The sequence below is a fragment of the Aotus nancymaae genome, unplaced genomic scaffold, assembly GCF_030222135.1.
Source record: "Aotus nancymaae isolate 86718 unplaced genomic scaffold, 86718_ANA_hifiasm-v0.15.2.pri h1tg000053l, whole genome shotgun sequence".
Taxonomy (NCBI): Eukaryota; Metazoa; Chordata; class Mammalia; order Primates; family Aotidae; genus Aotus; species Aotus nancymaae.
In genome coordinates, this window is record NW_026988467.1 from 23,909,947 (window position 1) to 23,937,768 (window position 27,822).

The window sequence follows — 27,822 nt, forward strand, 5'->3', positions numbered from 1 at the left end:
TTGATCCCAGGCCACAAGGGAACCATGTGGCAGATTTTAACCCAGATCTGCTGGCCTCTAGGACCCTGCCTCTTAACGGAGGGACGTTGCCTAGAGACTGGCTGCAGTGCAGGAGCACTGAACACTGGAGGAGGCTGAGCTAGTCCTGGAGCTGGGGAAAAGCATTCCCGCAGGGGGCACAGAAAGCCCAGGGGTGTTGAGGGAACAGGAAATAGTCCATAGCTAAGTCTCTGAGGGTATATGTGACAAAGGGAGAGAGCCAGAGTTAGGGCAGCAATCCCAAGAAGTCCCAGGCTTGGAGACCACAGCAGTGCAGGGTCTGGGGTGAGCTGGCACAGCTGAGGGCCAGGCTGTCCTGGGAAGTGGTGAGGCTTCCATCTCAGGACGTGTCTAAAGGAAGCTGGACTAGTTTGGAATTGTGTGAATGGGCCCAAGGGATGACCTGGCTCTCTGCTGGCAGCTTCCAAACCAGAGAATGACAAAAGTATATTCAAAAGCTATGCAACAAAGGGCCGGAGGGGCTGGGTGTGGCCACAAGGAGGTGAGAGAAGAGGAAGCTTTGAGCAGGGACTGAGACCTGGGCAGGGGGAGGACGGTAGAGACAGACAGATGGGAGGGAGGCTTGAGCGAAGTGTGGACAGCACCTGGAGGTGGCAGGAAGCAGCAGGAGGCCAGGGGCCAGGACGATGGGGGCTGGTTACAGAGGAGGAAACTTGGAAATAGGTTTCAGGTGGGGAAGAGGCCAGATGAATGCAGGCTGAGACAGCAGGAGAGATGTCTGGAAGTATCAGCGTCAGGGAGTCACCACTACTCAGGAAGGACAGGAGAGCAGAGAAAGGAAGGGAAAATTTAGAAACCTGAAGAGCAGACAAAGTTGTTTTGTGCCTTCCAGGAGGGAGGGCTGCTGAGGTGGGAGGGGGGCAGAGAAACATCCTTGGGAGGGGTGCCAGGACCAGGATGGCAGGAAGGGGTGAGGATGCTGTTTGCCACTCTCCATTTTGAGGACCTTAATGAAGGTGGCAGCATCACAGTGACGGTCCCACAGTGGCTGCTTAATGAGTGCTGCATGTGTGGGTGCATAAATGCATTAATTAGAAGTCTGCGGGAGGCCGGGCAAGGTGGCTCACGCCTGTAATCCCAACGCTTTGGTAGGCTGAGGCAGGGAGATCACCTGAGGCCAGGAGCTTGAGACCAGCCTGGCCAACATGGTGAAACTCTGTCTCTACTCAAAATACAAAAATTAGCCTGGCATGGTCGCAGGCACTAGTTAGTCTTAGCTACTTGGGAGGCTGAGGCAGGAGAATCACTTGAACACGGGAGGCAGAGGGTGCAGTGAGCCAAGATCGTGCCAATGTACTCTTATCTAGCCTGGGCGACAGAGCAAGACTTAATCTCAAAAAAAAAAAAAATGTCTGCGGGGATCTCACTGAATTTTAGTGAAAACCCTCTGAGGAGGAATTATTACCCCCATTTAACAGATAAGAAAAATAAGATTGGCCAGACATGGTGGCCCATGCATGTAATCCCAGCACTGTGGGAGGCCCAGTCGGGCAGATCACGAGGTCAGGAGTTCAAGACCAGTCTAGCCAACATAGTGAAACCCTGTCTCTACTAAAAATATAAAAAAATTAGCCAGGTATGGTGGTGTGCGCCTCTAATCCCAGCTACTCAGGAGGCTGAGGCAGGAGAATCGTGTGAACCCGGGAGGTGGAGGTTGCAGTGAGCTGAGATCACGCCGTTGCACTCCAGCCTGGACAACGGAGCAAGACTCCATCTCAAAACAAAACAAAAAACAGAAAAAGAAAAATAAGATTAATTTGCAAAAAACAAGTAGGGAAGCCTCCACTGTGGGCTGGGGTGGAGGAGGGGCCATCTGTCTCTCAGTGGTGGTGGGAGCCGGTTCTGATGAGGGGAGGGAAGAGTGAGTTTTTTTGTTTGTTTTTTTCTGAGACAGAGTCTTGCTCTGTTGCCCAAGCTGGAGTGCAGTGTTGAGATCTCTGCTCACTGAAACTCACCTCCAGGGTTCAAGCGATTCTCCTGCCTCAGCCTCCCGAGTAGCTGGGACTACAGGCACCCACCACCATGCCCAGCTAATTTTTGTATTTTGAGTGGAGACGAGGTTTCACCATGTCCAGGCTGGTCTCAAACTCCTATTCTCAAGTGATCCGCCCACCTCACCCTCCCAAAGTGCTGGCATTACAGGCATGAGCCACCGCGCCCAGACCGGTTTTGCTTAGAATCCACCCCTTGCCCCACCTCTCCCAGGGGTCTATGAGGAGCCCTCTAATCTTTAATCCATGACCGTAGGTTCACGGGAGGGGGTTGGGGCAGGATAGGCTATGGGAAATGAAGTGGACTTGGAGATAGAAAGCTTTGGTGTGGCCTCTTGTGCCCAAGATAACCCAGGAGGTTCATGGTCCTGTCTGAAGCCAATGGAATCTAGGGCCCAAACCTTCTCATCTCAGTGTGGACAAAATCCAGGTGTAAAATGGGGTGTTCACGGGGGCTCCCCATAGACAGAGGGCGTGAGATCCTCACCTTGGCACTGTTTCAGGCCTCCTCAAACAGATGGGGCCCAGGATGGTAGAGGCAACAGAGGGCTGCTCTGCTGTGGCCAGCACATCCCAGAGGTACATGTGGACATGGAGGGTAGTGGTTGCTGAAATGGCCATGGGCATTGGACTCTGCTGGAGTGGGGACACCTGGCACCAACTATGCCAGCCTGCACCAGGCACTTTCACTTCCCTTAGAATAGGCCCCTTACACTCTGCTCCCCACAGTTTGCATCGGAAGAAATGTAAGAGACCTGCCTAAGGTCACACACCCAGTGGCACAGCAGTGACCCTGCGCAGGGTGGTCTGACAGCAAAGGCTGCAATCCTTCCTTCCCGTTGGTGCTGAAAAAGAAAGGTTTCTACCTTGCTTTCAAAGCGAGTTCCTATCAGCTCCATTGTGGGCAGGGTGGGGCTGCTACACATTCTGCAGGGTGGCTGGGGCCAAGCCCGGCCTCTCTAGTCGGTGGCGGGGTGCACCCCAGGGCGCTGGGAGTCCAGGCCCGGTTTTGCATCAGGCCCTGCCGAGGTGTTTCCTCCTCCTCAGTGTGGGGCAGCTGCTGGCTGGGGTGCCTGTTGAGTCAGCCTTCTTCCCTCACAGCTCTTCTCCCAGTCCCTGAAACTCGGCTGCCAGGGGAGCTGGAGCCACCTACGAAGGTATCCTCCCTACAGGTAACACACGTCGGTGCCAGGGTCCGGAGATGCAGGCACTGCCACCTGGTATCCTGAGCACCCTCCAGCACCTTGGGGTTGGGGGAGGTGGGCACATGTCTGGGACTGGAACAGCCAGACAGATGGACAGACCCTCCTCTTGAGCAATGGATCTGTCCCACGGTGTTGAAACAGCAGGGAAGACCAGACACTTGATTCTGCCTCTGGTAGGAGAGGGGATTTCAGGGAGGGGTCGCTGCTGGGGATGCTGGGCTCTGATGTCCATGGCCCAGCCCAGGCCAGCCTGCAGGACAGAGATAGGCTCAGTTCTGCTAAATGTTTCCCTCCTTCCATCCACACTCAGACACACACACCTGGTGGCCCCCAAGGCACCCGGGGACACCCCACGGCACACAGCCCAGTCACATGAACAGCACAGGAGGAAATACACAATGCACCCTGCACACACCCCACATGGTGCTATCACCCAGAAAGTCACTGAACACACTGCACCGACAATATAGTCACCACACAGCATCACACTGCAGCAAGACACAAAGACACACTCACACAGCAACTCCACAGCTCACATACCCACGCTACACAGACATGCCCAGCAGACTCGGACCCACACAGCCACACCACGTGGCACAGAGAGGGACATGGGCTCACACCCCAATCCACAGGGGAGCCTGAACTGTGCGTTTGCAAGACCCGCACCTTGGCCATAGAAGTTCAGGGCAACTGCTGCTGTCGAGCACACAGGTATTCACAGAGTGAATGTACTCGGTGCAGCCACGCAGAAGGCTTCGGCTCCTGAGGGTGTCAAGAGGGATCGCTGGGGCTCGACCACTGACTCAGCTGGAAGGGGACAGAGCATAATAGGCAGCAGACACAAGCCAGGACCTGCCTGCCCAGCTGCTTTCCCAGCCCCACCTGGAGCCCTGGCATAGAAGGGGCGGGGAAGAGAGGAGAGGCCGCCCAGTGGGCTCAGGACATAGCCCTGGCCAAGTCATGGGCCCCTTGCCACGTCTCCATGCCCCTCAGCGCTGGGCAAATGTTTTCTTTCCGGAGTCACTGGTAGGAGAGTGGTACTTGTGCCAGCCTAGGCCTCCACTGCCAGGACCCCAGCCTGGTCTCAGGAGAGCCATGTGGCCAGAGCAAAGGGGCCCTGTGGCTCCAGGCAAGAGGGCAGGGCTGGTGGCAGGGGCATCCCTGGGTTGGAGGCCTCCATGGGAGTGGGTGCGGCAGTTACCTCGGGGGAGGAAGTTGGGGGTGTGGGCTGAAGAGGAGGTTGCCTCAGACAGGAAGGCCAAATGGGCCAGGGCAGGGTGGAGGTGAAGGGTGGCGGGAGGGGACCCAGGCTATGAGGTTCCTGGGGCTGGGGGGTGAGCAGATGTGTGTGTGTGTGTGTGTGTTTGTGTGTCTGTGTGTTTAGGTGGGTGGTTGTATGCATGCATTCCCATGTGTGTGCAGGCATATTTCTGCATTTAATTAATCAAACTTTTACCAACCATCTGTTGTGTGCAAAGTACTGGCTCTGAGGGTGACTCCCTCTCCCTGCCTCCAAGGAGCTCACAACCCAGTTAGCTGGGCAATGTGTGTGTGCAAAGTTTGTATGATTTTTGTTTATATACATCTTTATCGAGGGACATATTTGTCCCCAGACTTGTTCATGTATAGGTGAACCAATCTGGGTGGGCCAATCCCCCTTGCTGTGCACATGCTGTATGCAGGTTTATTTGTTTGTTTTGAGACGGAGTCTCACTCTGTCACCCAGGCTGGAGTGCAGTGGTGCGATCTCAGCTCACTACAACCTCCACCTCCCAGGTTCAAGTGATTCTCCTGCCTCAGCTTCCTGAGTGGCTGGAATTACAGTCGTGTGCCACCACGCCCAACTAATTTTTGCATTTTTAGTAGAGATGGGGGTTTTGCCATGTTGGCCAGGCTGGTCTCGAACTCCTGACCTCAGATGATCCTCCTGCCTCGGCCTCCCAAAGTGTTGGGATTCCAGGCATGAGCCACCGCACCTGGCCGCTGTGTGCAGGTTTAAGAATGTGTGTGCAGGCTCCTGGGCATGGGTCCGGGTTGGTGTCTGCAGAGGGCCCTTTGTGGGGGAACAGCTGTGTGTGTGCCTGTCATTATGCAGGCGTCAGTGTGCACGTGGGACTGTATCTGTGCCTACATGGATCCACGTGTGCGCGTGTGCTATGTGTTCCATCGCTGCAGTTCTGTGTGGCCCTACCTCAGGGTGTGTGCATGTGTGTCTCTGTGCTTCTTCCACTGTGTCCCTGAGTGTGTTTGTGGGCCAGTGTATGCATCTGTACATGAGTACCTCTCACCCCACCTTGAGCTCAGCCATCCTGGAATGGCACCCCACTCATACTGGGGCAAGTGTTTAGGGGAGAAAAGGACTGTTGGCTCCAAGATGTGCCAAGTATTTATGCAGGGCTTGACCAGACCCTCCGTCTGCCCCCAGGAAGCTACGTGTGCCCAGGTGGGGCACGGCCCCAGCTGATGCCCCAGAGGGGCCACCCATCTCAAGAGGGGCTTTGGGCTCTGCCCTCTCTCCCCATGGCGCATGGGCCAAAGCCTGAGCCTGAAAGACTGTTGGACCTCAGCTTCCTGACAGAGGAGGAGCAGGAGGCCATTGCTGGCGTCCTCCAACGAGATGCCCACCTGCGCCAGCTGGAGGAGGGGCGCGTCAGGTGAGGCAGGGCAGACCCTTGCCAGGGAGCACCAAGAGGCTTGAGTGGCCCCCAGCCTGCTCCCTGCCAACACGCTGCCTGTCAGATGTCTTCGTGGTTCTTGGTTTAGCCGTTTAGTCTCCTCTCCTCTGACCCTGGCCAGCTCACAGCTTGTCACTTCTCCGGGGTGACTGCACCAGCTTTCTCACCAGCCTCTCTGCCTCCAGACTTGCCTCTTGAGCCCACTTCCTGCAGCTCCCCGGATCTGTCCTTTTTTTTTTCTTTTTTTGAGACAGAGTTTCATTTTCTTCAGCTCACTGCAACCTCTGCCCCCTGGGTTCAAGCAGGCCGTACCTCAGGTTGTGTGCATGTGTGTCTCTGTGCTGCTTCTCCTGCCACAGCCTCCCGAGTAGCTGGGATTATAGGCGCATGCCACCACGCCCAGCTAAATTTTGTATTTTTAGTAGAGATGGGGTTTCCCCATGTTCAGGCTGGTCTCAAATTCCTGACTTCAAATGATCCGCTCGCCTCGGCCTCCCAAAGTGCCAGGATTACAGATGTGAGCCACTGCACCCAGGCAGATCTGTCCTTAATATCCCTGCTAAAACTTCCCTTGGCTCCCCAGCCTCTAGTATCAAGGGCAAGCTCCCAGGAGGTCCACTGGGCCTCCCTGGTGGGTCCTTGCCAGCTCCGACCATCTCCTCTTCCACCGTAACCCCTACCCGACACATACATAAAATGACTCCTCTAGCCACTCAGGTACTCCCCAGCCCCTGACACACCCTTCACTTCTATGCCTATGCTGGTACTTCTTCCTGGAAGAGCACAGTGGTAGAAGAGCATGGGTGTTACAAGCAATGTTTAGGGACAAACACTTCCTAGCTATGTAGCCTTGGGCAACTCACCTGACCTCCTCGAGTACCACACTCCTCGCCTGTAAAATGGGGCTAAGGAGTCCTATTTCATTGATTTAAGAGGAATTGGACAGGCACAGTGGTGATGCCTATAATCCTAGCACTTTGGGAGGTAGAGATGGGAAGATTGCTTGAGCCCAGGAATTCAAGATCAGCCTGGGCAACACAGTGAGACCCCATTTCTACAAAATATAAAAAATTAGCCTGGCATGGTGTTATGTGCCTGTAGTCCCAGCTATTCAGGAGCTGAGGTGAGAGGATTGCTTGAACCCAGGAGTTGAGGCCGCAGTGAGCTATGATCATGCCACTGCACTCCAGCCCGGGCAACAGAGTGAGACCCTGTCTCAAAAAATAATAATAATAAAAATTATAATAATTATTATCCTTCTCTACCTGGAGAATTCCAATTTGTCTTTTAAGAAGCAATTCAAGGCTGGGCACAGTGGCTCATGCCTGTAATCCTAACATTTTGGGAGGCTTAGGCAGCTGGATGACTTGAGTCTAGGAGTTAGAGACCAGCCTGGGCAACATGGAAAAGCCCCATCTCTACAAAAAAATACAAAAAATTAGCCGGGCATGGTGGCATGTGCCTGTAGTTCCAGCTACTCAGGAGGCTGAGGTGGGAGGATCACTTGAGCCTGGGAGATGAAGGTTGCAGTGAGCTGGAGTGCCACAGCACTCCAGCCTGGGCATAGAGGGAGACCCCATCTCAAAATAAGTAAATAAATAAATAAAGGCGATTCAAATGTCACCTCCTCTGGGAAGCCCTCCTGGATTCTCACAGGCAGAGCTGGCTCTTCTTCTATCACATCATCTAGCTCACTATAGTGTACTTGTCTCTTCTAGACTTGGTCTTCCCAGAAGCCTGAGCTCCTCCATAGCATATATCAAGGCTGACTTGCTGTTGGGTCCCTGGCCCCTGGTCCCAAGCCTGGTACTATGTGGGTGGTGGGAATGTTGCTTGGATGAATCATGACAGCCACACCCTCCCCCTTCCTCCAGCAAACTCCGGGCCTCACTGGCAGACCCCAGGCAGCTGAAGATCCTGACAGGGGACTGGTTCCAGGAAGCACGCTCCCAGCGGCATCACAATGCCCACTTCGGCGCTGACCTTGTTCGAGCCTCTATGCGCAGGAAGAAGAGCTCCAGGGGTGAGAGGAGATCCTCCCGGCAGGGCAAGCCATGTGCCATCCAGGGCACTGGCTGTATGTGGACAGGGAGAGAGGGCCCAGGGCTCCAGTCCTGGCTGCCCCCAGTACTGTGTGTCTTTGAGTGGGCAATGCCCCTCCATGGGCATGGGGTGGGTGGGCATCTCCAGGGCCTCTTCCGAGTCACAGCCAGGCTTCCTGAAGATGGGGGTTCACAGAACTTTTCACCTGCCCCCAGGAGACCAGGCTCCAGGCAGCGACGGGGAGGCCGAGGCTGCTGTGAAAGAGAAGGAAGATGTGCCAGAGCCCAGGTGAGGAGGGGTCTCAGGGAGGGGGAGACCATGCCCACCAGTCACCAAGGTCCTTCCCTCTGAGAGTGTCCTCTCCCTATTCCTAGGCTCTCTATTGATGAGGCCCCCCAGGAGAGGCTCAGGGAGACTGAGGTAAGAGTGAATGAGCCAATGTGTGAGTACAGTGTCCCTGGAGAGGAGGTGAAATGTGCAGGGGGTGAGGGGGAAAGGTCCCAGCCTGGGAATGGGGAGACCCTGGACATGTCCCTTCCTGTGTCTGCGCCTCAGCATCTCCTGGGTCGAACAGTGGTATGAGCCTCTGAGGGAACTTCTGAATCTGGCTATTAGGGGTGAAGTGGGGCCAGGCACGGTGGCTCTCACCTGTAATCCCAGCACTTTGGGAGGCTGAGGCAGGAGGATCGCTGTTCAAGACCAGCCTGGACAACATAGCAAAATGCCCCCCATCTCTATAAAAAATTAACAAAAGGCCGGGCGCAGTGACTCACACCTGTAATCCCAGCACTTTGGGAGGCCAAGGCAGGCAGATAACCTGAGGTCGGGAGTTGGAGACCAGCCTGACCAACATGGAGAAACCCCATCTCTACTAAAAATACAAAATTAGCCGGGCATGATGGCACAAGAGGCTGAGGCAGGTGAATCTCTTGAACCTAGGAGGTGGAGGTTGCAGTGAGCTGAGATCGCACCATTGCGATCTCCAGCCTGGGCAACAAGATCGAAACTCCATCTCAAAAAAAAAAAAGGTGGTTTACCAATAGGTCAGTATTAAAAAAAATAAAATAAAATAAAGAGTGAGGAGGGACTGGGTTGGCAGAGGTGGAGGACTCAGGTATGAATGCCTCCACCAATGGGAGCAGGGAGTCAGGCAGCACAAGCCCTGCGGGGTGGGCTGTGAAGCACAGGTCCCATGGATCCTGCAGCTGGCTGCCAGCCCTGCCCCAGTACTGCCCTAAACCTGAAACTGGGGTAGCTAGCTGGAGCCTGTGGCCTCTGACCCCAACATGACCTTTGACCCCTTCCTTACCAGCCTCTCCACTGTGACCTCTACCCCTTCCTTCCTTCAGGGACCTGATTTCCTATCGCCTTATGTCCCTCTAAAGGCTTCAGATCCTGAGGAGGCGTCCCAGGCCCCAGAAGGTGAGTGGGAGTGCCTGTTGGGGAGCACGGAGAGGTTTCGGGGGTCAGAGGCAGCTCTAAGGGGCCCCAACCACCTCTGTTCACCCTTCTCCCCGCCACTCCCACGCCACGTCGGAGGTGGGGACGACCCCAGGGCAGCACCCGGGCCTGAATCTGCAGCTCGCTGGGGTTGTAAACCTGTTCCTCCAAATTTGCTCAGGGGCGGGCAGGAGAGGGTTCGCTCAGCATCTCATGCCCCACCCCAGGCCCTGGCCAAGGCGACCTGCAGAACTCTGCCGAGAAGGCGGACCCGGAGCCGGAGCCCGCGTCGGGGGGAGAGCAGGAGCCCAGGCCCCCGCAAGCCCAGGTAGGCGGGAGTGGCCCGCGGCTGCTCTCAAGACCCGGAGCGGACTCCGGGCGGGGAGCGCTCCTGCCCAGGCCTGCGAGCAGCCCGCGATCCAGGGCGCTCGGGGCAGGGGCAGGGAAAGAAGGGGCGCCACGTCATTTACCCCCTCTGCAGACCAAGGCCGCATCCCAGATCCTGGAGAACGGGGAGGAGGCCCCGGGGTCCGACCCCTCACTCAACTGCATGCTCAGCAGCAGCTCCTCCGTGTCCAGCCTTAACTCCTCCACGGTGAGGCGGGAGGGAGGGGGCCCGGGCGGCGGGGGAGGTGGACACGCCTCGACGCGTAGCCCCTGCTAGCCCCTCCGTCGCCGTGGGACCCAACGCTGCAGACCCCCGGCATGCCACCCATGACCCGGCTCTGAACCCTTCGCGCTCCCCCCACGGGCCCCGACGTGAGCCCTGCGAATGGCCCTGATTCCCACCCACTCCCGCCCGCAGCTGAGCGGCAGCCAGATGAGCCTGTCCGGCGAGGCGGAGGCGGTGCAGGTGCGCGGCTCCGTGCACTTCGCGCTGCACTACGAGCCGGGCGCTGCCGAGCTGCGCGTGCACGTGATCCAGTGCCAGGGCCTGGCTGCCGCCCGGCGCCGCCGCTCCGACCCGTGAGTGCCCGGCCCGCCAAGCGGGGCGCAGCTGTCTCATCCAAGCGCACCATTCACAGGGTCTCGGCCTCCTCGTCCTCATCTTCAAAATGGGAACAGCAGCGTTATTGGGAGGCGTGGGATTGAGCGAGACAATCCCTGTAAAGCGCTTAGCACGAGGCCTGGCACGTGTTCGGGGTGGTGGCTGGGGGAGCGCACAAGGTAAGGGAGAAGGCTCTGGGAGGGCCCCTTCTCACCTCCGGTTCTCACCTCCCCAGCTACGTCAAAAGCTACCTCCTCCCGGATAAGCAGAGCAAGCGCAAGACGGTGGTGAAGAAACGGAATCTGAATCCAGTTTTCAACGAGACTCTCCGGGTGAGGCTGTGACCACGGTGCAGTTCCCTGTTAATGAACAGGACGCCCCTTCCTGCGGATCGAGGTGGCAGGGGCAGCCGGTACCGTCACTGCCCGGAGGATGGGCAGGGCGGGCCCCGTTAACGCGCTGTCCAGGGTGCCAGCCTTGTGGTGGGCGTGGCGATAGTCCAGACCCCCACTAATGCCCTTCGGGGCTCCCCAGGATTCCATTGTGCTAAAAACGCGGTAGGACCTGCCCCAGCCAACTCTCGCAGCATCCACGCGGGCCACCAGCAGTGCTCCGCTAAAGCGCGCCTCCTGTCCCCAGTACTCCGTCCAGAAGGCCGAGCTCCAGGGCCGTGTGCTGAGCCTGTCCGTGTGGCACCGCGAAAGCCTGGGTCGCAACATCTTTCTGGGCGAAGTTGAAGTGCCTCTAGACACGTGGGACTGGGGCTCTGAGCCCACCTGGCTCCCCCTGCACCCCCGGGTGAGGAGCCAGGACGCGCGGGGAGACCTGCGGCCCGGGTCTCCTGCATTTACCCCACCAGCCTCTCCCTCAGCTCCCTCAGACCCCATCTTCGACAGAGCCTCCCCTCAACCTCTTAACGTCAGGGCCCCTTCCCTGAGGGTGCTGGGATCCCTAGGGTCCGCCCCTGCAGGCCCTGCCGTCTCTGCTAACCGCTTCCCATCGAGGTCTGCAGACCCCACCCTCCTGAGGCCCCTTTCCATTGGACCCTGCTCCACGACAAGCCCGCCTCTCGCAGGTCCCACCCTATCCCGACGACCTTCCCAGCCGAGGGCTGCTCTCCCTGTCCCTCAAGTACGTCCCAGCCGGCTCTGAGGGTGAGTGGCAGCCGGAGAGGCCAAGCTGGACCCGCCCTGAAAAATGGGAGATTCCTGTCAACGGGTTGCGGGGGCAGTGGACTCCATCCGTGCACGGGACTGAGCCGAGCGTGTCTCGGCAGGCGCAGGACTGCCCCCGAGCGGGGAGCTGCACTTCTGGGTGAAGGAGGCTCAGGACCTTCTGCCGCTGCGGGAAGGCTCCCTGGACACTTACGTACAATGGTGAGGAGTCCTGGCCCTCCCGGCTTCCCTTTCTTTTGCCTGCAGTGGAGTGCCCAACCTTGACAAACCCCTACTAATCAACCCTTGATCAGGCAGCCCGAGCTTTCACCACTGAGCAGGGGGGAAGGGGACGGTTTGAGCAAAGGCCTGGAGTCAGAAAAGCTAAGGACACCTTTGAGGAGCTGCGTTTCAGCAGGACTGGCATCTATAGGTCTTGTTGAAGAGCTGAGGCTGAGGGCTTCAGGGGTCCCTCCATAGAGAACCTGGGAGGCCAGGCTGTGGGGCCTGGCCCCAAACTTATAGTTCAGTAGTTTTCTAAGCTTCCAGGGGACCTCTAGGGGTCCCTCCAGGTGCTGCCCCACCCTTAGAGAGTGAAATGGAGGTGGCTGATCACTTCTGGGTGTCCACCCTGATGCAGCCAGAGACGTTCTTTCTTTCAGGTACGTACTTCTGAGCAACATTGTATTTTGTAGAGGGGGTTCCGAGGCTTTTAAAACCTTGGAAACAGGCCTGGCTCGGTGGCTCACGTCTGTAATCCCAGCACTTTGGGAGGCTGAGGCGGGCGGATCACCTGAGGCCAGGAGTTCAAGAACAGCCTGACCAACATGGTGAAACCCCGTCTCTACTAAAAATACAAAAAATTAGCTGGGCGTGATGGCGGGCGCCTGTAATCCCAGCTACTTGGGAGACAGGTGGGAGAATCGCTCGAATCCAGAAGGTTGCAGTGAGGCAAGATCACCCCACTGCACTGTAGCCTGGGTGAGAAAGAGGTAGACTCTGTCTCAGAAAAACGAAACCTTGGAAACTGTTTGAGGAGGGGTGGTGGTGGAACAACAGGAAGATAATGAAAGTCACTGAGTCAGCAAGTAGCAGAACTGCATTTCAGAAACATCGCTCTGCAGCTCTGTGAATAGGGCTGCAACTTTTTTCTTTTTTTGAGATGCAGTCTGGCTGTTACCTAGGCTGGAGTGCAATGGCATGATCTCAGCTCACGGCAGCTTTAGCCTCCTGGGCTCAAGCAATTATTGAGTAGCTGGGATTACAGGTGCATGCCATCATGCCCAGCTGATTTTTGTTTTGTTTTTTTGAGACGGAGTTTTGCTTTTGTTGCCCAGGCTGGAGTGCAATGCTGGTATCTTGGCTCACCGCAACCTCTGTCTCCTGGGTGTAAGCAATTCTCCTGTCTCAGCCTCCTGAGTAGCTGGGATTACAGGCATGTGCCAACACACCTGGCTAATTTTGTATTTTTAGTAGAGACAGGGTTTCTCCATGTTGGTCAGGCTGGTCTTGAACTCCCGACCTCAGGTGATCTGCCCACCTTGGCCTCCCAAAGTGCTGGGGTTATAGGTGTTAGCCACCGCGCCCAGTCTAATTTTTGTATTTTTAGTAGAGATGGGGTTTTGCTATGTTGGCCAGGCTGGTTGCTTGAATCCAGAACTTCTGACTTCAGGTGATCCACCGGCCTCAGCTTCCCAAAGTGCTGGGATTACAGGGGTGAGCCACCATGCCTGGCCAGGAGCTTTTAAAGCCAGGAGACCTCAGAGGCAGTTAGTGCAAAGGTCCCAGTGCAGTGAGGGTCTGAGGCCAGGCAGGCAGGAGCCAGGGCACATGGACACATGTGACGGAGAATGAGTGGTGTATGGTGACTGGATGACTCTAGTGAGTGTGAGGGGTGGTCACCTGATGCCAGGCCACCTCCCGCACAGCTTCGTGCTGCCTGATGACAGCCGGGCCAGCCGCCAGCGTACAAGGGTTGTGCGACGCAGCCTCAACCCTGTATTCAACCACACCATGGTGTATGATGGCTTTGGGCCTGCTGACCTGCGCCAGGCTTGTGCTGAGCTCTCCCTCTGGGACCATGGGGCCCTGGCCAGCCGCCAGCTGGGGGGCACACGTCTCAGCCTGGGCACTGGTAAGTGGGGCAGGGCCCTGAGGCAGGCCCTGAGAGATGGGGGCTCAGTGTGTGGCCTTGGACACCTCTCTGTCCTTTCCTGAGCTTTAGTATCTACTGAGAGCTGAGGAAGGTAACTGGGGACAGTGCATAATCTGGGACTAGGCAGGTGTCTGGGGGCCCCAAGGTGTCCAATGTGATCATGTCCTCAACCCCTGCCCACCCACATCCAGGCAGCAGCTATGGGCTGCAGGTGCCCTGGATGGATTCCACACCAGAGGAGAAGCGGCTGTGGCAGGCCCTCCTGGAGCAGCCGTGCGAGTGGGTGGATGGCCTTCTACCGCTCAGAACCAACCTGGCCCCTAGGACGTAGCCCGACCAAACTTCTCTCTCTGGACCCCCATCTCAGGGCCTGCCCTCGGCTAAAGTCAATAAAGTCTGTTCTAAGGGCAATAAAGGGCTCGTGTCTGCTGGGATGGGGAGGAAGAAAGGTGATTGCAGGAAAGAGCCAGGGAAATAAGAGGGGCCAGGTTAAGGAACTTCAGACTCTGCCACAAAGACTTCAGAGAAGCCAGGCACAGTGGCTCACACCTGTAATCCCAATGCTTTGGGAGGCTGAGGCAGAAGGATTGCTTGAGCCCAGGAGTTCAAGACCAGCCTGAGCAACATAGAGAGACTGCCATCGCTACAAAAAATTTAAAAATTAGCTGCAGGTGGTAGTGTCACATGCCTGTAGTCCCAGCTACTTGGGAGACTGAGGCAGGCAGATTGCTTGCACTCAGGAGTTAGAGGCTGTAGTGAACTATGCCACAAAGCAATAAGCTATTTCTAAAACAAAAATGTTTAAATATTAGCTGGGTGTGGTGGTGCACACCTGCAGTCCCAGCTATTCAGGAGGCTGAGGAGGAAGGATCACTTGAATCCAGAAGTTCGAGGCTGCATGAATATAATCATGCCACTGCACTCCCAGCCTGGATGACCTCTGCCTCCCGAGTAGCTGGGACTACAGGCATGTGACACCACCACCTGCAGCTAATTTTCAAGCAATTCTCCTGCCTCAGCCTCCTGAGTAGCTGGGATTTATAGGTGTGCGCCACAAACGCCCAGCTAATTTTTGTATTTTTAGTAGAGACAGGGTTTCACCATGTTGGTCAGGCTGGTCTCAAACTCCTGACCTTGTGATCTGCCTGCCTCAGCCTCCAAAGTGCTGGGATTACAGGCAGGAGCCACTGCCCCAGCCTAAAAAACTTTTTAAAAAAAAGTCCTCAGGGGGCTGTTCCCAGGATACCCCTCCCCAAATACACCTCTGAAATTGCCAGCACGAATGTGCAAAAGTGTTCTGTTTAATACACTTTGTCTAGTGGTGCTTGGGTGCTGGTGATTGGCTTCTCTCACTGGGACCAGTCCTGGCCCCTACTCGCCTGGCTTCCTCCAGTCACCCCAGGTGTCCTGGGGCTGCTGTGTCAGAAGCGGCCTTTGTCCTCTCCATTCATCCATCCTTGGGTCTGTCTGGCCTCTGATGCCCTCATTCAGCCTCCCGGGGTCCAGGGGTGACTGACGTGGATCCTGTTCGCTGTGCCAAGATGGCCCTCCAGATGCGGCATACCATCCCTCCCCTGGGGGTAGCAGACTCAATGTGGCACAGCCAGAAGGTGGCCCTGGACTCTCTCTGGCACCCACTGTCTGCCCAGTGCCTCCTCTGTCCCTAGGGGACCCAGGTGCCCCTTTGGTTTCCAGGAAGGAACTTAGGCAGGCCTGCAGCTGGCCAGCATGAGGCCACATACATGATTCACCCTTGAGGGGCCCAGGATGTACCTGATTCGGGTGTAGACAAGGTCATCTCGCGTGGCATAGGTGAGCAGGGCGTGGAGGGTGAAGCTGTGATTCAACAGCTGCATGTGGACAAAGACCCGCAGAGACATGGAAAGAAGAAATTACAAAAAGATGTGTCCAGGGACCCAGGTACTAGCTCTGCTCTGCTGCCAAAATACTGAGGCAGATCACATGCTTCTGGGTCTCAGTTTTCTCATCCATACAATGGGAAGAGTATACTAAGTGTTCTTCCGGTATTGAGATTCTCTGCATCAGAGGGCACAGTGAGAAGAGCCGGAATGTGGACAGAGACGGAGGCTTTGGCCAATGAGGTCATGGACAGCCAAGCACTCCCTGCCTCACCATTTGAATAGTGCCTGAATCCACGTTCAGTTCCTGTAGCCACTGCACCAGGCCCTGGTCCATTGAAAGAGCAGCTGTCAAGAAGCAGTCAGGTGATGAGGCCCAGGGTGCCTCCTGCTAGAAGCTGCCTCACATTCACAATAGTGTTCTCCAGCCACGCCCACTCACCTGGGGGCTCTGAGGCCAGGGCACAGGTCCCGGCTTCCTCATTCACCCGCTGCAGAGCCCGCTGCACCAGGGCCTGGTACTCCCGTTCCTTCTCCGCCAGGACTTCCCGCAGCCTGTCGGGGGCAGAAGAGTAGAGTGGAGTGGGGACTGGGGAGTGGATTGAAGCCCGGCAGAGGCTATGAGCGATTCCAAGGGGCTTTACCGATCAGTCTCTGCCCGCAGGAGGCTCAGCTGTACCATCAGAGGAGGGGGTCCCTGCTCGGGCTCCACTGGAAGCAGCCTCTGCTGGGAGTCCCCTTCTTTACTCAGCTCCTCTGACCTCGGTGAGACCACCTCCTTCTCCACCTCTGCAGCCCAGTGCAGTGAACTTAGGCAAGGCTACAAAGCCCGTTTGGGACCCCCAGATCCCAGCAAGGGAGTGTGGGGGTAGGGTGCCCGGCTCTGGGCAGGGCCCAGGCGGTGCTGGTATGGGAGATGTCCATTTAGTCAAACCCCCACCGGCGCCTGCCCGCCCCCGTCCCGCCTGGCCCCCACCGGCCCCATTCGGCGTTCACCGCGCCCAGCAAGCACCACACCCTCGCTGGCAAGAGGCCCGCGACACTCCCCTCCTACCCTGGCCTAGCACAGCCAGGGCTGCCCGCACAGCACGGCTGAGCAGCGAGTCCAGCACGAACATCCAGTGTGGGCGGATCTGGCGCCTGCGGAGGATCTGCTTCACCTGCAGAGGGAGAAAGGGCGCCGCTGAGGCAGCCGAGCCTCAACTAGAGGCAGGGCTTGAGTTGGAAAGGCCTGGAAAGTATTCTGTGGAAGGCAGGTGGGGAGAGCGGGCTTGAGGTCTAGAGATGGGCTGGGAAGCTAGGACTGGGCAGACGGTTTTTTGCTGAAGGCCTGATCTTCACGGAGGAGACAGAGAATCTTGGAACATCAAGCCCTGGCACCTTCCCAGGCACGAGGAGCTCACTACCTGTTTCTGGGCAGCCCTAACTACCAGAGGGCGCCCTCACCGCATCCGGGAAGGCGAAGAGTGGGGCGTGCAGAAGTGTGGGCCCAAGGCCCTGGGCCCGCAGCCGTCCTTGCAGCGCCCGCAGCTCCTGGGCCAGCTGCCGGCGGTTGGGAGTGTGAATGTGTGCCCCGAGGCAGCGCAGCAGCTGTTCCACATGATTTCTGCCCAGACGGGACACCTGAGAAAGAAGAGAGGGGTTGTCTGCGCCTGTTCGAGCCAAAAGAGATGCTGCCGCGGAGGTGGAGTGGCAGGGGGTGAGGGGAAGACCTCAACAGGTGTCCTGACCCTGTGCGACCACCAGGGGGCGCTAGGGCGGGCCGCCCACCTGCTCCTGCTCCTGGTGCAGATTCTCCGCCAGCGCGGGCAGCTCTTGTTCCAGAACCGCAGCCAGCATGGCCCGACGCTTGCTCTCCTGGTGCAGCAGGCTCAGCCCTGAACTCTCTTCCGGAGAGGCAGGCTCCTCGGCCGCAGGCTCCTCGGGCACCCTGGGCACAAGGGCGAGCGGCTGATTGAAGACAGGCAGCAACTGGCCAGCCACCTCTGCTGCCGGGTTTGAATCCTGGCTCTCCTACTTTTATGCCTTTCTCTCAGGGATGAACATAGATAAACCCCGCACTGAGAGGACACAAGTCTAAGTTAGAGTTTCCAGGACAGGGCATGGGGAGGCACCAAATGCCACATTCACAAGTGGTCAAGGTGCCCTGGCCCCCAAGGAGGGCGTTTGTCGGATGGGATAAAAAGGCAAAACCAGGCAAAGGGAACCCATCCCAGGAGCCTAGGTCTCACCGGAGCTGGCTGGTGCCCCCATAACTGAGGCAGCGCTTGGGGGGGTTGGGCGGGTGCTGAGAGGGTGCCTGAGGGCACGGGAGTGTCTGAGACTGGGTGGTTGAGTCAGCTGAAGGAGTGGGACTGGCGGAAGTGGCATCTGATGGAAGGACAGAGCTGTCAGCTGGGCCCTCCTTCGCCCTCACAGCTCCGAAGCTCCTCCACCGCCAGCATGCCCATCCCGCCACCCCCAAGCACCTGAGGGCCGTGGAGCATGTCGGGGGGAGCTGGGGCTGCGGCTCCTCTTCCCAGGCTGCAGGAAGGGGTCCCCCAGCAGCGCCTGGGCGCTGGCTCGGAGGCGGGGGTCTGGCTCGAAAGTTCGGAGGAGGAAGGCTTGGGCCTCAGCCGACAGAGAACTGGGCATTGGTGGATGCACCTTGTACATACCCACCTGCAGGGGGAGGGCAAACAAGGGTGACATTCAGAGGTGTCCAAGGCCCAGGCTGGCCCTATGCCACCTCCATGGGCCAGGCCCAGAGGGGTCTCACCTGAAACATGGCAGCCTGTGGGCTCCCTAGCTCATGGAAGGGGGGGCGACCCGTGGCCATCTCGATGACAGTGCAGCCCAATGACCAGATGTCAGCTGCTTTCCCATACCCACGTGGGCCCTGATCAATGATTTCTGGGGCCATATACTGCAGAGTTCCTAGGACAGGAGCAGGAGCAACAATACCCGTCTAGGCTTTATCATGGGGTGGGAGCGGGGAGGGGAATGCCATCATCCTCAGGCTGACTGCACCCATCCTGAACCTATCGTCCAAAATGTACCTCAACACCTATCCTCCTGGTCATCAAACATCTATCCTGAGTTCCATCACCACCCTAGGCTCCACCACCTGCCAAGGCTTCCATCATTCATCCTAGGCTCCGTCACCCAGAGTAGCATTCCCTCACACAACCTGGACTGCATCTTCCCCCTGAACTCCATCACCCGCCTTTTCCTCCAACTCCCACCTTGACCTACATCAACACTCCTCAAGTGCTAAAGTCAATTTCATCAGTTATTCAAGCTCCAATTCTAAATGACATCACCTCACCCCTGGCCCAATCACTCACCCGGGATTTCATTCCCCATTAGGACTCTAATTCCGTGCCTAGGAGAAACCCCATTCCCTGGAAAGCTCCAAGAGATCTTTTGCCCCAGATCAGCATCCCCACTCACCACCCCACACCTCATTACCTGTGAAGGTCTCAGTGCAAGGCGTGATGCCAGCCAGCCGCTTGGAGGTGCCAAAGTCAGAAATCTTGAGCAGCCCACTGAAGGTGTTGATCAGCACGTTGTCACCCTGATTGATAGTCATTAGTGGACTCTGGGCTGGGTCCCTGACAGCAGAACTAGACCCTCTTTCTGGGATCCCATCTCCTGGAGAGCCCAGCCTGGTTCTTCTTCTGTCAACAGTCTCCCCTTGACATCCCACTTATATGCCCCTCTAGGAGCTGACAACTGGTTTGGCTTCAGAGCTGAACTTCTCCCCTCCTTCTCTAAGCAGCCTCTCTGATCAATTCCCTACCCTTTGCAACAGGTCTGCTCACTTAATCTAAACTGTGTCTGGGACCATGTCTCCTCCCCCCACCCCCACCCTCCCCAGATGAGGGCGGGTCAACCCCAGGCAGGGCTTACCTTGATGTCCCTGTGTACAATGTGGTTGTCATGCAAGTAGCCAAGTCCCTGCAGGATCTGGCGGGTGTAGAAACTGATGGTGCTCTCGTTGTCCTTCAGGGGTCCCCACACTGACCGCAGCAAGGAGGACAGGCTGCCTGGGTGGGGACAGTCCAAGTTCATTGTTCCCACCCACTTGCTCCAGCCCACATCTCTCTGCTCAAGGTGCAAACACACCCATGTCGTAGCCCCAGCTCCATCATCCAGCGCCACTCCTCAGCTAATTCTAGGCTACACCACCCACACACACTGGGGTGCGTTTCCCCCTAGGGCTCCCTACTCTTGCCTGCCTCGGTCCCATGCCCCACACTTCAGTTTCATTCCCATCTCACACAGGGCAGGTACCTCCAGGCACTTCCTCCATGAAGATCTTAAGGTAGCCGCCCTGGCTAGCTGAACCCAGATAGCGCACTATGTTCTTGTGGCGCAGGCGTTTGTGAAGAGCGATCTCTTCATGCAGGGGCTGAGAGAACCTAGGGAGAGGTAAGGGAGAGAGGAAAAGGGCAGACGTAGGCAGAGAAGCCCAGTCCCCCCCCAGGACCCGCCCCGCCCACAAGCCCTCTCCGACCTGCCCCACCCTTACTACCCTGCCCACAGGACCCTCCAGACCTCAGTCCCGATCGCATGGTCCTGGTTCTTCCGCCCACGGGCCCACTCCAAAGGGCTCGAACTCTCAGCTCCTGCAAGCTCGCCCACTAGGCCCCGCCCACAGGAGCCGCTCCTCTCATGCCCCCGCCCACTCGGCCCTCGCGAGCCCTCCGCGCGGCCGCGTAACGCACCTGCTGTCCCGCTCCGGGATCTCCTTGATGGCGATGCGCACCCTTGTGTGGCGATCGCGGCCCGCGTACACCACCCCATAGGTGCCCTTGCCCAGCACCAGCCTCTCGCCCGTCTCCGTGTACTCATAATCAAACTGCCGGGCGCGGGGTGAAATGGGGGTTCATCAGGGCCCATGGCCCCTCGCCGTCCACGAGCTCCCAGGCCTGCGTCCTCACCTCCAAGACCTCCCCGACGCCCTCCGCTTCCTCCGCGGGCGCTGTGGAATCCGGGTTCGTCACCAATGCCTGGATCAGGCTGCAGAACCTGAAGGCGGGGAAGGTCAGACCCGCGGGAGGGGCCTCTTGGTCCCCACCTAAGCCGGAGCACCCGAGGGACGTCGTCCCTTCCTTTCTCCCTACTACCCCGGTCATCCTGGCCCTCAGAGTACCCCAACCATGAAAGGCCGCGCACCATTGGCAGTGCGCTACGCTGGGGAAGCACAGCTGGACGTCCTGGGCCGGGGGGAGTGCATAGAGGAAGCAGCAGCGCTCGTCGCGCTTGGAGGCGCTGGGAAGAGATGAAGAACCCAGTGAGTGCCAGGCTGGGCGACAGCGACCCTCATCTCCTGGTCTTTCTAGTCGCCCCAGGTTCCGCCTATCACCTGACTCCGCATATGGAGGTGACTGGGAAGGTCCAGCTGGAGGGAATGTCCTGCAAGAAGAAATAGGGTGTGATTCGGGGTGCTGGGGACAGGAGAGAGGTCTGCGGATGGGAGAAAGGCTCCACAGAAGTGGTGCCCACAGAGGAGAGTGAGGGGCCTCAGCAGCGACTTCACCTGGGTCTCTGGCTCCAGCAGGCTCAGGGTCACTGTGCTCACGGGGTCAGTACCCTGAACCTTGAGCTTCGCAGGCAGCAGCACCTTGTTCATCTCCAAGACCAGCACCTGTAGGCGGGTGGTGGGGAGAGGGGTTGGTCAGAAGGGGTCCGCCCCTTTCCCAGGTCCACCACCCCTACAGGCCTCACCAAGCACTGGTCGCCCTGGGGAGAGGCTGTCTTGAATGACTGGCAGGACTGTAGCAAGAAGTGGAGCCAAAAGTGGGCACGGCGTGGTGGCCCTGCAGGGGGCTCTGGCGTGGGCCTGAAGTGCTGGTACAGCAGGAAGGTTTCCATCACGGACACCAGGTACCTGCATGCAAAGCCGTATCCTCAGTTCAGCCCAGGCACCAACCAGCACTGCCAGGCAGAGGAATCTGGCCTGGAAATAGCCAGAACATTAGCATGGGGTGCCACAGGCACTGGTCTAAAAGTGGCCAGGTCGTTGGCTCAGGGTTCAGGCTAGCATACCAACAGACATAGGTGCAGGAGCTGACAGCCCAGGTCAGGTCAAGAATGCAGTGGGGGCCACCTACCATATGGGGGCATTGAGCTTATACAGCTGCTCTGCAGCCAGCACCACCTGGGTGGGGTCATTGGCGAGGATCTGGGCTCCCAGGTAGAAACCCGCATCCCAGTAATATTGCATCTTCTCCACGCAGCCTTTGCGGGCCAGCAGGCAGCCCAGCTTCATGCCTGGGGGAGAGGGGCATGGGCTCCAGTGAGTGTGGGTGCAGGGCTGAGAGATGCCCACTGTTTCTGTGGGCCTGAGTGTGGACATGAACATAGATATGAGTAAATTGTTAGGTATGGCAAGACTTCGGGTGGGGACAGGAGCTCAGGCACGGATGTATGTGGAATTCGGGATGTAGGGAACACGCAGGTGTGAGTTTGGGAACAGTTTTGGGTTTGAGGGCTCCTGAGGGCCCAGGACAGGCATTAGGACCCAGGCGTGGGTATGGGCAGGATAGTCCAAAATGGATGAACTCATCCTAGCTCTTGCCCAGTGTGCGCTCCCCCTGCCCTCTTCCCAGGCCCCTCTGAACCCCTGTGGGTGAGGAGACAAGGCCAGGATCTGTGCTCACCTATTAGCCGGAGCTCCTTCGAATCCTCAAAGTGCTGCCCAGCAGCAATGAGGAGCACAGCTGCATTGATGCCTGAGTGGAGGCTGGGCTCAACGTCAAAAGCCTTGCGATACCTGAGGTGGGGGTAGGGGGCACAGGGCTGGACCAATGTCCACAGCACCATCCCTCATCTCACAGCTCAGCCCACCGGACACTCACTGTGCTCCTTACCAGTGATAGGCCTGCTCCCGGTGCCCAGCGTCCTGGAAGCCCGAGCTGAAGAACATGTCCTTGTAGATACGGCCACACATGCAGTACAGATCGGGTGCCACGGAGCCCTCAAGCTGTACCAGCGGCAGCAGCACAGCCAGTGCCTTCGCCCGGTCCCCAGGCCTGTTCCTCCTAGGGAAAAGAAACGATGGGCTCAGGCCCTCCCTGATGGCCCTGGCCTGCTCTCTCCAGGGACCTCTAGACACTGAACAGCAGGGACCCTTCCAGGGGCCTGACAATAATGACCTCAAAATGACAGTGACCCTGGCCAGCAATGACCTCTCTAGGGGTAGTGACCTCAGATGGAAGTGAAGTCTTAGATTCAGTGACTCTAAGGAGCAGTGATCTTAGACAGCTGTGACCATACCACGGGCAGCACCACCTCCCCCCACCCACCAACCCAGGCAGCAGTAACTCAGAACAACAGGGACCTATTGACATCAAGGACCCTGGTCAGCAAATTCCCAAACAGCAGTGATCCCAGACAGCAATGGCTTTGCAAAGCAGAGACCCAGGTTTCAGAAACCTTTATGTGTCTATGACCTAACCCCTGCTCTGCCACTCACCGGTTGAGGGCGAAAGTATAGTGAAAGCAGACGTTGTGCTGTGCGGCCACATCACAGGTGGGCAAGGCCTGCAGTGTCTCCACCAACTCAATGATGGCCGAATAGTCCTGCATCCGAGAATGGCAAGCATTGGCATCATGGACCCCCAGGCCCCGAGGAACCTTGAGCCAGGGTCCTGTCCCACCCCTGGCATCCCACCCACCCACCATCCTCTGCACACCTCCCTCAGGCCCAGTGGACACCACACTTCACAGGGAGAACCTACCGTATGCCCCATGCTGGGTGTTCTGAACCCCACAACTGCCCCGGGAGGCAGCAACATGCTTACATGCTTATCCTCTGTTACAGATAAGGAAGCCCACACTCAGAGATGTTTGATATTTGCCCAAAGCCACCAGTGAGCAAGTGGCACAGCCAGGAGCTGAACCTGGGTTTGTCTGACTTCAAATGCCGGCCGCTCTACTGCCTCTCTGAATGCCACACACCTGCACGTCGCGGTAGGAGAGCAGCAGGTTCATGACGATGTCGGGGCTCAGCAGCTCCACACTGTCCAGTCTCCGCTGCAGGCGAGCCAGCTCCTGCCGCAGCTGTGGCCCACTGAACCGCTCCCGTGCCTGCCGGATGTCCCGCCGAATGGTCTCCCGGAAATAGCCACTGATGACCAGGGCACGGGAGGCAGGGAGAGAGAATGGTGGGGCCTGCACCTCAGCCCCAGCCCACTGTACCCTCACCAGCCCCCTCCTGGGACACCCTCCCTGGGGGCCCTCATTACCAAGAGTCTGTGGGTGTGGCCTCCAGCAGGCGGGCAAGCCGGCTCACCAGGGGAGTGAGCAGGGCCTCGGTGCCAACTCCAGCCTGTACCAGCCCATCAGCCAGGCCCCGCAGAAGGCCTGCATCGCCACACAGCACCCGACCAGTGGCCGTCACCACATAAGGGATCAGTGTGTAGCTGCCAACGCAGTCCTGGTGGGAGGGAGGCAGGAATCAGTGAGGTCAGAGGTCAGCACAGGGCTAGACAAGGGGAGTGAGAGTGTCAAAGGTCAGCACCAGTGGGAGTTGGAATCGCAGGAAAGGGGCACCGTCATGAAAGGAGGCAGCAGGAAACAGAGGAACACATGGATGTCAGAGGGCGTTAGGTGACTGAGGAGGCCAGGAGGATTAGTGGAGGTCAAAGATCATAGTGGAAGTCAAAGGGCACTTTCAAGTAAGAGGTGGATTCTGCTCACCGAGTTCTTCTGGAAAACATCCTCCTGCAGGAGGCAGACAGTCAGATACTGGTGTTCTCCGCGGGCCCCACCCCAGCCCTGTGCCTGCCCCCACCAGTCCCAGGCCACCTACCCGCCACCTACCCGCAGAGCCTGCAGGTCAGGGAGGTCTGCCTGGGAGCACAGTAGCACGTTGTTGGTCATGCTGAAGCTCTCACGCACGCCGAGGTGGTAGAACAGGGAGGGCTGTGCCAGTGAGCTGCTCACCTCCAGCACCACCACATCTGCAAGCACAGAGTGGGTGGCACTGATCCCTGAAGCCCAGCTTGATGGGGAAGGAGCCAGGGTCCATCCTGGCTCGGCCTATCTTGCTGTGGGACTCCAGTAGGGTCTGGTTCTGCTCTGGTCCTCATTTGGTCCTTTTTAGGGTCCCCTGGCACTTTCACAGAACTGATCTCTGTGGTGTTGCAGGAGAGGAGTTGGGCTTACTGGGCTGAGACTCCCAGGCCACGGTTCAGAGCCTGTGAGCACCTGGCATGGGGGAGGGGAGGCTGTGGACAGGTTCAGTCTGTTCCAGGCCATTTGGGAGGCAGGAGTTGTGCAAACATAGAGATCCTCTCCCCTAGGTCTTCCACACGATCTCTTGAAAGAGGCTACCATCAGTGTGCATAGACAACTCTGTGCCTACATGTATGTATGTGTGTGTCTGTGACATGTATAACTTACTATGTCTGACTGCATTTGTGTGACAGCGTCTGCTAGGGCCTACATGAGTCAACATGTATGCGATTTGTGTCTATCGATAATTGTGTCATCGTGTCCGAGTGGTCGGGTCAGCCTTCATTTTAGGCTGCGATTTCATGGACATCCAGGAAGCACAGCTCCCGAACTCTTGAACTGGCAAGTAAGTATGGGGGCGGAGCATCCGGGCTGGCGGGAGGGAGGAGTGACCCACGAGGGAATAGCCTCCTTCTGGCCCCGCCCCTGGCCTATCCTTCTCCGCCCACTTGCCCCTCCCATTCTTTCTTGGCCTCTGACGCTATTTAATGTCCCTCGCCGGGTGTCCAGTCTCATTGGGTCTCTTCGCTTCTCTTTTTGCCTTCCCAGTCCGATTCTCGGAAGTAGTATGCTAGGACTCCTGAACTCCAGCCTCCCTGGTACAGCCCCTTTCCCTAAGTCCAAGCTCCTCTCCCAGGAATTGTCTTCAAGAGATCCGCGTGACATCCTCCTGAGGCTGAGTTCTCCAACCCCACCCCTGAGACACTACAGCTCCGAGCAGCTCCCCGCCCTGCCCCGCCCCAGAATTCCAAAGCCCCGCCCCATCCTTGCCTCGTTCGCCGGGCACTGCCCCGACTGAAGGGTGCCTAAGCCCCAACTCCAAACCCAGGAGCCAAGCCTGGATCCCTGTCTCGTCCCCAGCCCGGCCGCGCCCCACATCCCCTAAATCTCACTTTTTTCACAGCCCTGTCTCAAGCCCTTCAGCTTTTTAGCTCACTTTCTAAGTCCCTTAGACCGGATACCCCTCTCGGCCACTCCCTTGAGCCGTATTGCCCGGCTTGGTCCCTTCCCAGGACCTTAGGGCCCGCCCGGATCCGGTCCCGCCCCCAGAGCGCTCACCCGCGTTGTAGAAGGCGTCCAGCGCCGCGGTGTCGCCTAGCGCCAGCGTCCCGAAGGGCAGGCTGAGCAGCTGCGGCGGCGGCCGCGGCCCGGGTAGCTGCGCGCAAGCCTCGCGCAAGCAGCGCAGGGGCAGCGGCTCCGCCTCGGTTCCCTCCCGAGGCTCCAGCCTGGGCTGAGACTCCCGGGTTAGCACGTAGACCACGCTGAGCGGCCGGCTCCGCGCGCAGCCCCGGCCTGGGGGCGTAACGAGCGGCCGGCCCCGGCTCAGCGCCTCGGCCAGAGGGTCCTGCCAGCAGCTGCCGGCGCGCTGTGCCCCAGACCGGGGGCACGGCCCCGCCATGCAGGGGCGCTCAGGCGCGGGGCGCGGCGCACTGGGAACCCGGGGCGGGGCAGGAGCCTGGGCCGGCGTATCGGGAATCTTGGGATCCGGAATCCGATCGATATCGGAGAATCTCCTACGGGATCTGGGGATCCAGAATCCGGCCTGACGTCCCGTTCCAAGAATCTAAAGTCCAGGGAGAAATCCGAGCTCGGACTTGCAAGGTCCTGAGGTTCAGAAATCGGGAATTGGGTCCCAGAATCTGGGACATCCGGTGAGCGGCAGCTCAGAGCCACTTGGCGGATCCTGGGAATCGGCCCGGAGGTGCCCGCCACCTGGACTCAAGGGAGCGGCCGCCAACGCTGTCCTGCCTTCACATGTAGGCTGAGCCCAGCCCTTTCCCGGCCTACCCGGAAAGCTCCACCCTCGGCCCTGGGGCAGCGCCGCTCCCTAGGGGCCGGAGACTCAGCCTCTCCCCTCCCTTCTCTCCCGCCAGAACTTCGGAGACTGGCCGCTTCCGGAACAGCCTGGTGCCCTCAAGCACCCCGAAGACTGTGGACTGCTCGCAGCAAGCGAGAATAAAATGTGTGACAAGGCCAGAGCTAGGGAAAAGGTTCGATCCGCAGGCCCTGCCCTGCAGGAATCTGTTGAATGAATGGCTCTCTAGAGACATCAGGGTGCGCAGAGCACCATGAATAATGGGTGTCCTCCAGGGCCCAGTGAGTGCAGGCAGGGAGGGACTGGGATGGGGGGAACCTTCACCCCAGGCCGCTTGCCCAAAAGCCTTCCGACCTGAAGTGGGACTTGGCATCTGAGCCTTTTTTTTTTTGAGACGGAGTTTCGCTCTTGTTACCCAGGCTGGAGTGCAATGGCGTGATCTCGGCTCACCGCAACCTCCGTCTCCTGGGTTCAAGCAATTCTCCTGCCTCAGCCTCCTGAGTAGCTGGGATTACAGGCACGCACCACCGTGCCCAGCTAATTTTTTGTATTTTTAGTAGAGACGGGGTTTCACCATGTTGACCAGGATGGTCTCGATCTCTTGACCTCGAGATCCTCCCGCCTCGGTCTCCCAAAGTGCTGGGATTACAGGCGTGAGCCATCACGCCCGGCCGGCATCTGAGCCTTTACTGTTGCTTAGGAGGCTGCTTTCCCTAGGACCCAACCTGCTGTGGAGCCCCACTAACCTTTGACTTCTATCCAGAAAATGACCATAGGCCCTGAGAAGCACTTCCCACTCTAAACATATTTTATTTTATTTTGAGATGGAGTCTTGCTCTGTTGCCCAGGCTGGAGTGCAGTGGCGCTGTCTCAGCTCCCTGCAACCTCTGCCTCCCGAGTTCGAGTAATTCTGCCTCAGCCTCCCAAGTAGCTGGGATTACACGCGCCACCATGCCCGGCTAATGTTTTTTGTATTTTTAGTAGAGATGGGATTTCACCCAGTTGGTCAGGCTGGTCTTGAACTTCTGACCTCATGATCTGCCCGCCTCAGCCTCCGAAAGTGCTGGGATTACAGGTGTGAACCACCTCTCCTGGCTTTCTAAACATTTCTTTACCCACCCCTTGAAGGAGACAACCCCAGCCCTTTGGGCTACTACAGCTTCTCAGCTTCAAATCCCCAAGAATCCCCAACTTTCTTGTGTGAATTAATG

The 27,822-nt window shown here is 58.0% G+C and overlaps 2 protein-coding genes across 6 annotated transcripts; one reads left to right on the top strand and one right to left on the bottom strand.

Annotated features, from left to right (window-relative positions):
* The first annotated feature begins 3,007 nt into the window (after window positions 1-3,007).
* Window positions 3,008-14,350, top strand: SYTL1 (synaptotagmin like 1). 4 transcript variants are annotated; one of them, XM_012439782.3, is made up of 15 exons: window positions 3,008-3,223; window positions 5,682-5,910; window positions 7,806-7,954; window positions 8,190-8,262; window positions 8,349-8,394; window positions 9,324-9,396; window positions 9,642-9,742; window positions 9,896-10,009; window positions 10,220-10,380; window positions 10,638-10,734; window positions 11,042-11,200; window positions 11,478-11,556; window positions 11,679-11,778; window positions 13,485-13,690; window positions 13,903-14,350. In XM_012439782.3, the coding sequence occupies exons 2-15, from the start codon at window positions 5,720-5,722 to the stop codon at window positions 14,040-14,042; spliced, it is 1,689 nt and encodes a 562-aa protein (XP_012295205.1). In that variant the 5' UTR covers window positions 3,008-3,223; window positions 5,682-5,719; the 3' UTR covers window positions 14,043-14,350. The 4 variants fall into 4 exon arrangements, with proteins under 4 accessions (XP_012295205.1, XP_012295209.1, XP_012295208.1 ...); XM_012439786.3 differs by having other exon boundaries at window positions 9,360-9,396; XM_012439785.3 differs by having other exon boundaries at window positions 3,008-3,208.
* A 644-nt stretch (window positions 14,351-14,994) lies between these two features.
* MAP3K6 (mitogen-activated protein kinase kinase kinase 6) lies at window positions 14,995-26,194 on the bottom strand. 2 transcript variants are annotated; one of them, XM_012439780.3, is made up of 29 exons: window positions 25,855-26,194; window positions 24,382-24,521; window positions 24,259-24,282; window positions 23,805-23,995; window positions 23,518-23,686; window positions 23,033-23,139; window positions 22,428-22,598; window positions 22,218-22,330; window positions 21,669-21,828; window positions 21,283-21,445; window positions 21,095-21,202; window positions 20,921-20,970; window positions 20,731-20,826; window positions 20,496-20,583; window positions 20,280-20,413; window positions 19,846-19,973; window positions 19,462-19,598; window positions 19,021-19,126; window positions 18,329-18,486; window positions 18,039-18,231; window positions 17,802-17,940; window positions 17,341-17,500; window positions 17,017-17,193; window positions 16,625-16,730; window positions 16,215-16,359; window positions 16,013-16,125; window positions 15,845-15,918; window positions 15,485-15,561; window positions 14,995-15,285 (listed from the first exon to the last, which is right to left on the bottom strand). In XM_012439780.3, exons 1-29 carry the CDS (start codon window positions 26,192-26,194, stop codon window positions 15,195-15,197), a joined length of 3,858 nt encoding a protein of 1,285 aa, XP_012295203.2. In that variant the 3' UTR covers window positions 14,995-15,194. The 2 variants fall into 2 exon arrangements, with proteins under 2 accessions (XP_012295203.2, XP_012295204.2); XM_012439781.3 differs by lacking the exon at window positions 24,259-24,282.
* Window positions 26,195-27,822: the final 1,628 nt, after the last annotated feature.

Bases quoted from the DNA above. Each gene is read 5' to 3' on its own strand.
- MAP3K6 (XM_012439780.3), bottom strand. From the start codon at position 26,194: ATGGCGGGGCCGTGCCCCCGGTCTGGGGCACAGCGCGCCGGCAGCTGC. The intron at 23,140-23,517 runs GTGTGTGGCATT...TCTCGGATGCAG, and splicing joins TCTCCTACCGCGACGTGCAG to GACTATTCGGCCATCATTGA. The intron at 17,941-18,038 runs GTGCTTGGGGGT...TCCTTCCATCAG, and splicing joins ACATGCTCCACGGCCCTCAG to ATGCCACTTCCGCCAGTCCC.
- SYTL1 (XM_012439782.3), top strand. From the start codon at position 5,720: ATGCCCCAGAGGGGCCACCCATCTCAAGAGGGGCTTTGGGCTCTGCCC. The intron at 9,397-9,641 runs GTGAGTGGGAGT...GCCCCACCCCAG, and splicing joins GGCGTCCCAGGCCCCAGAAG to GCCCTGGCCAAGGCGACCTG. The intron at 9,743-9,895 runs GTAGGCGGGAGT...CCCCCTCTGCAG, and splicing joins CCAGGCCCCCGCAAGCCCAG to ACCAAGGCCGCATCCCAGAT.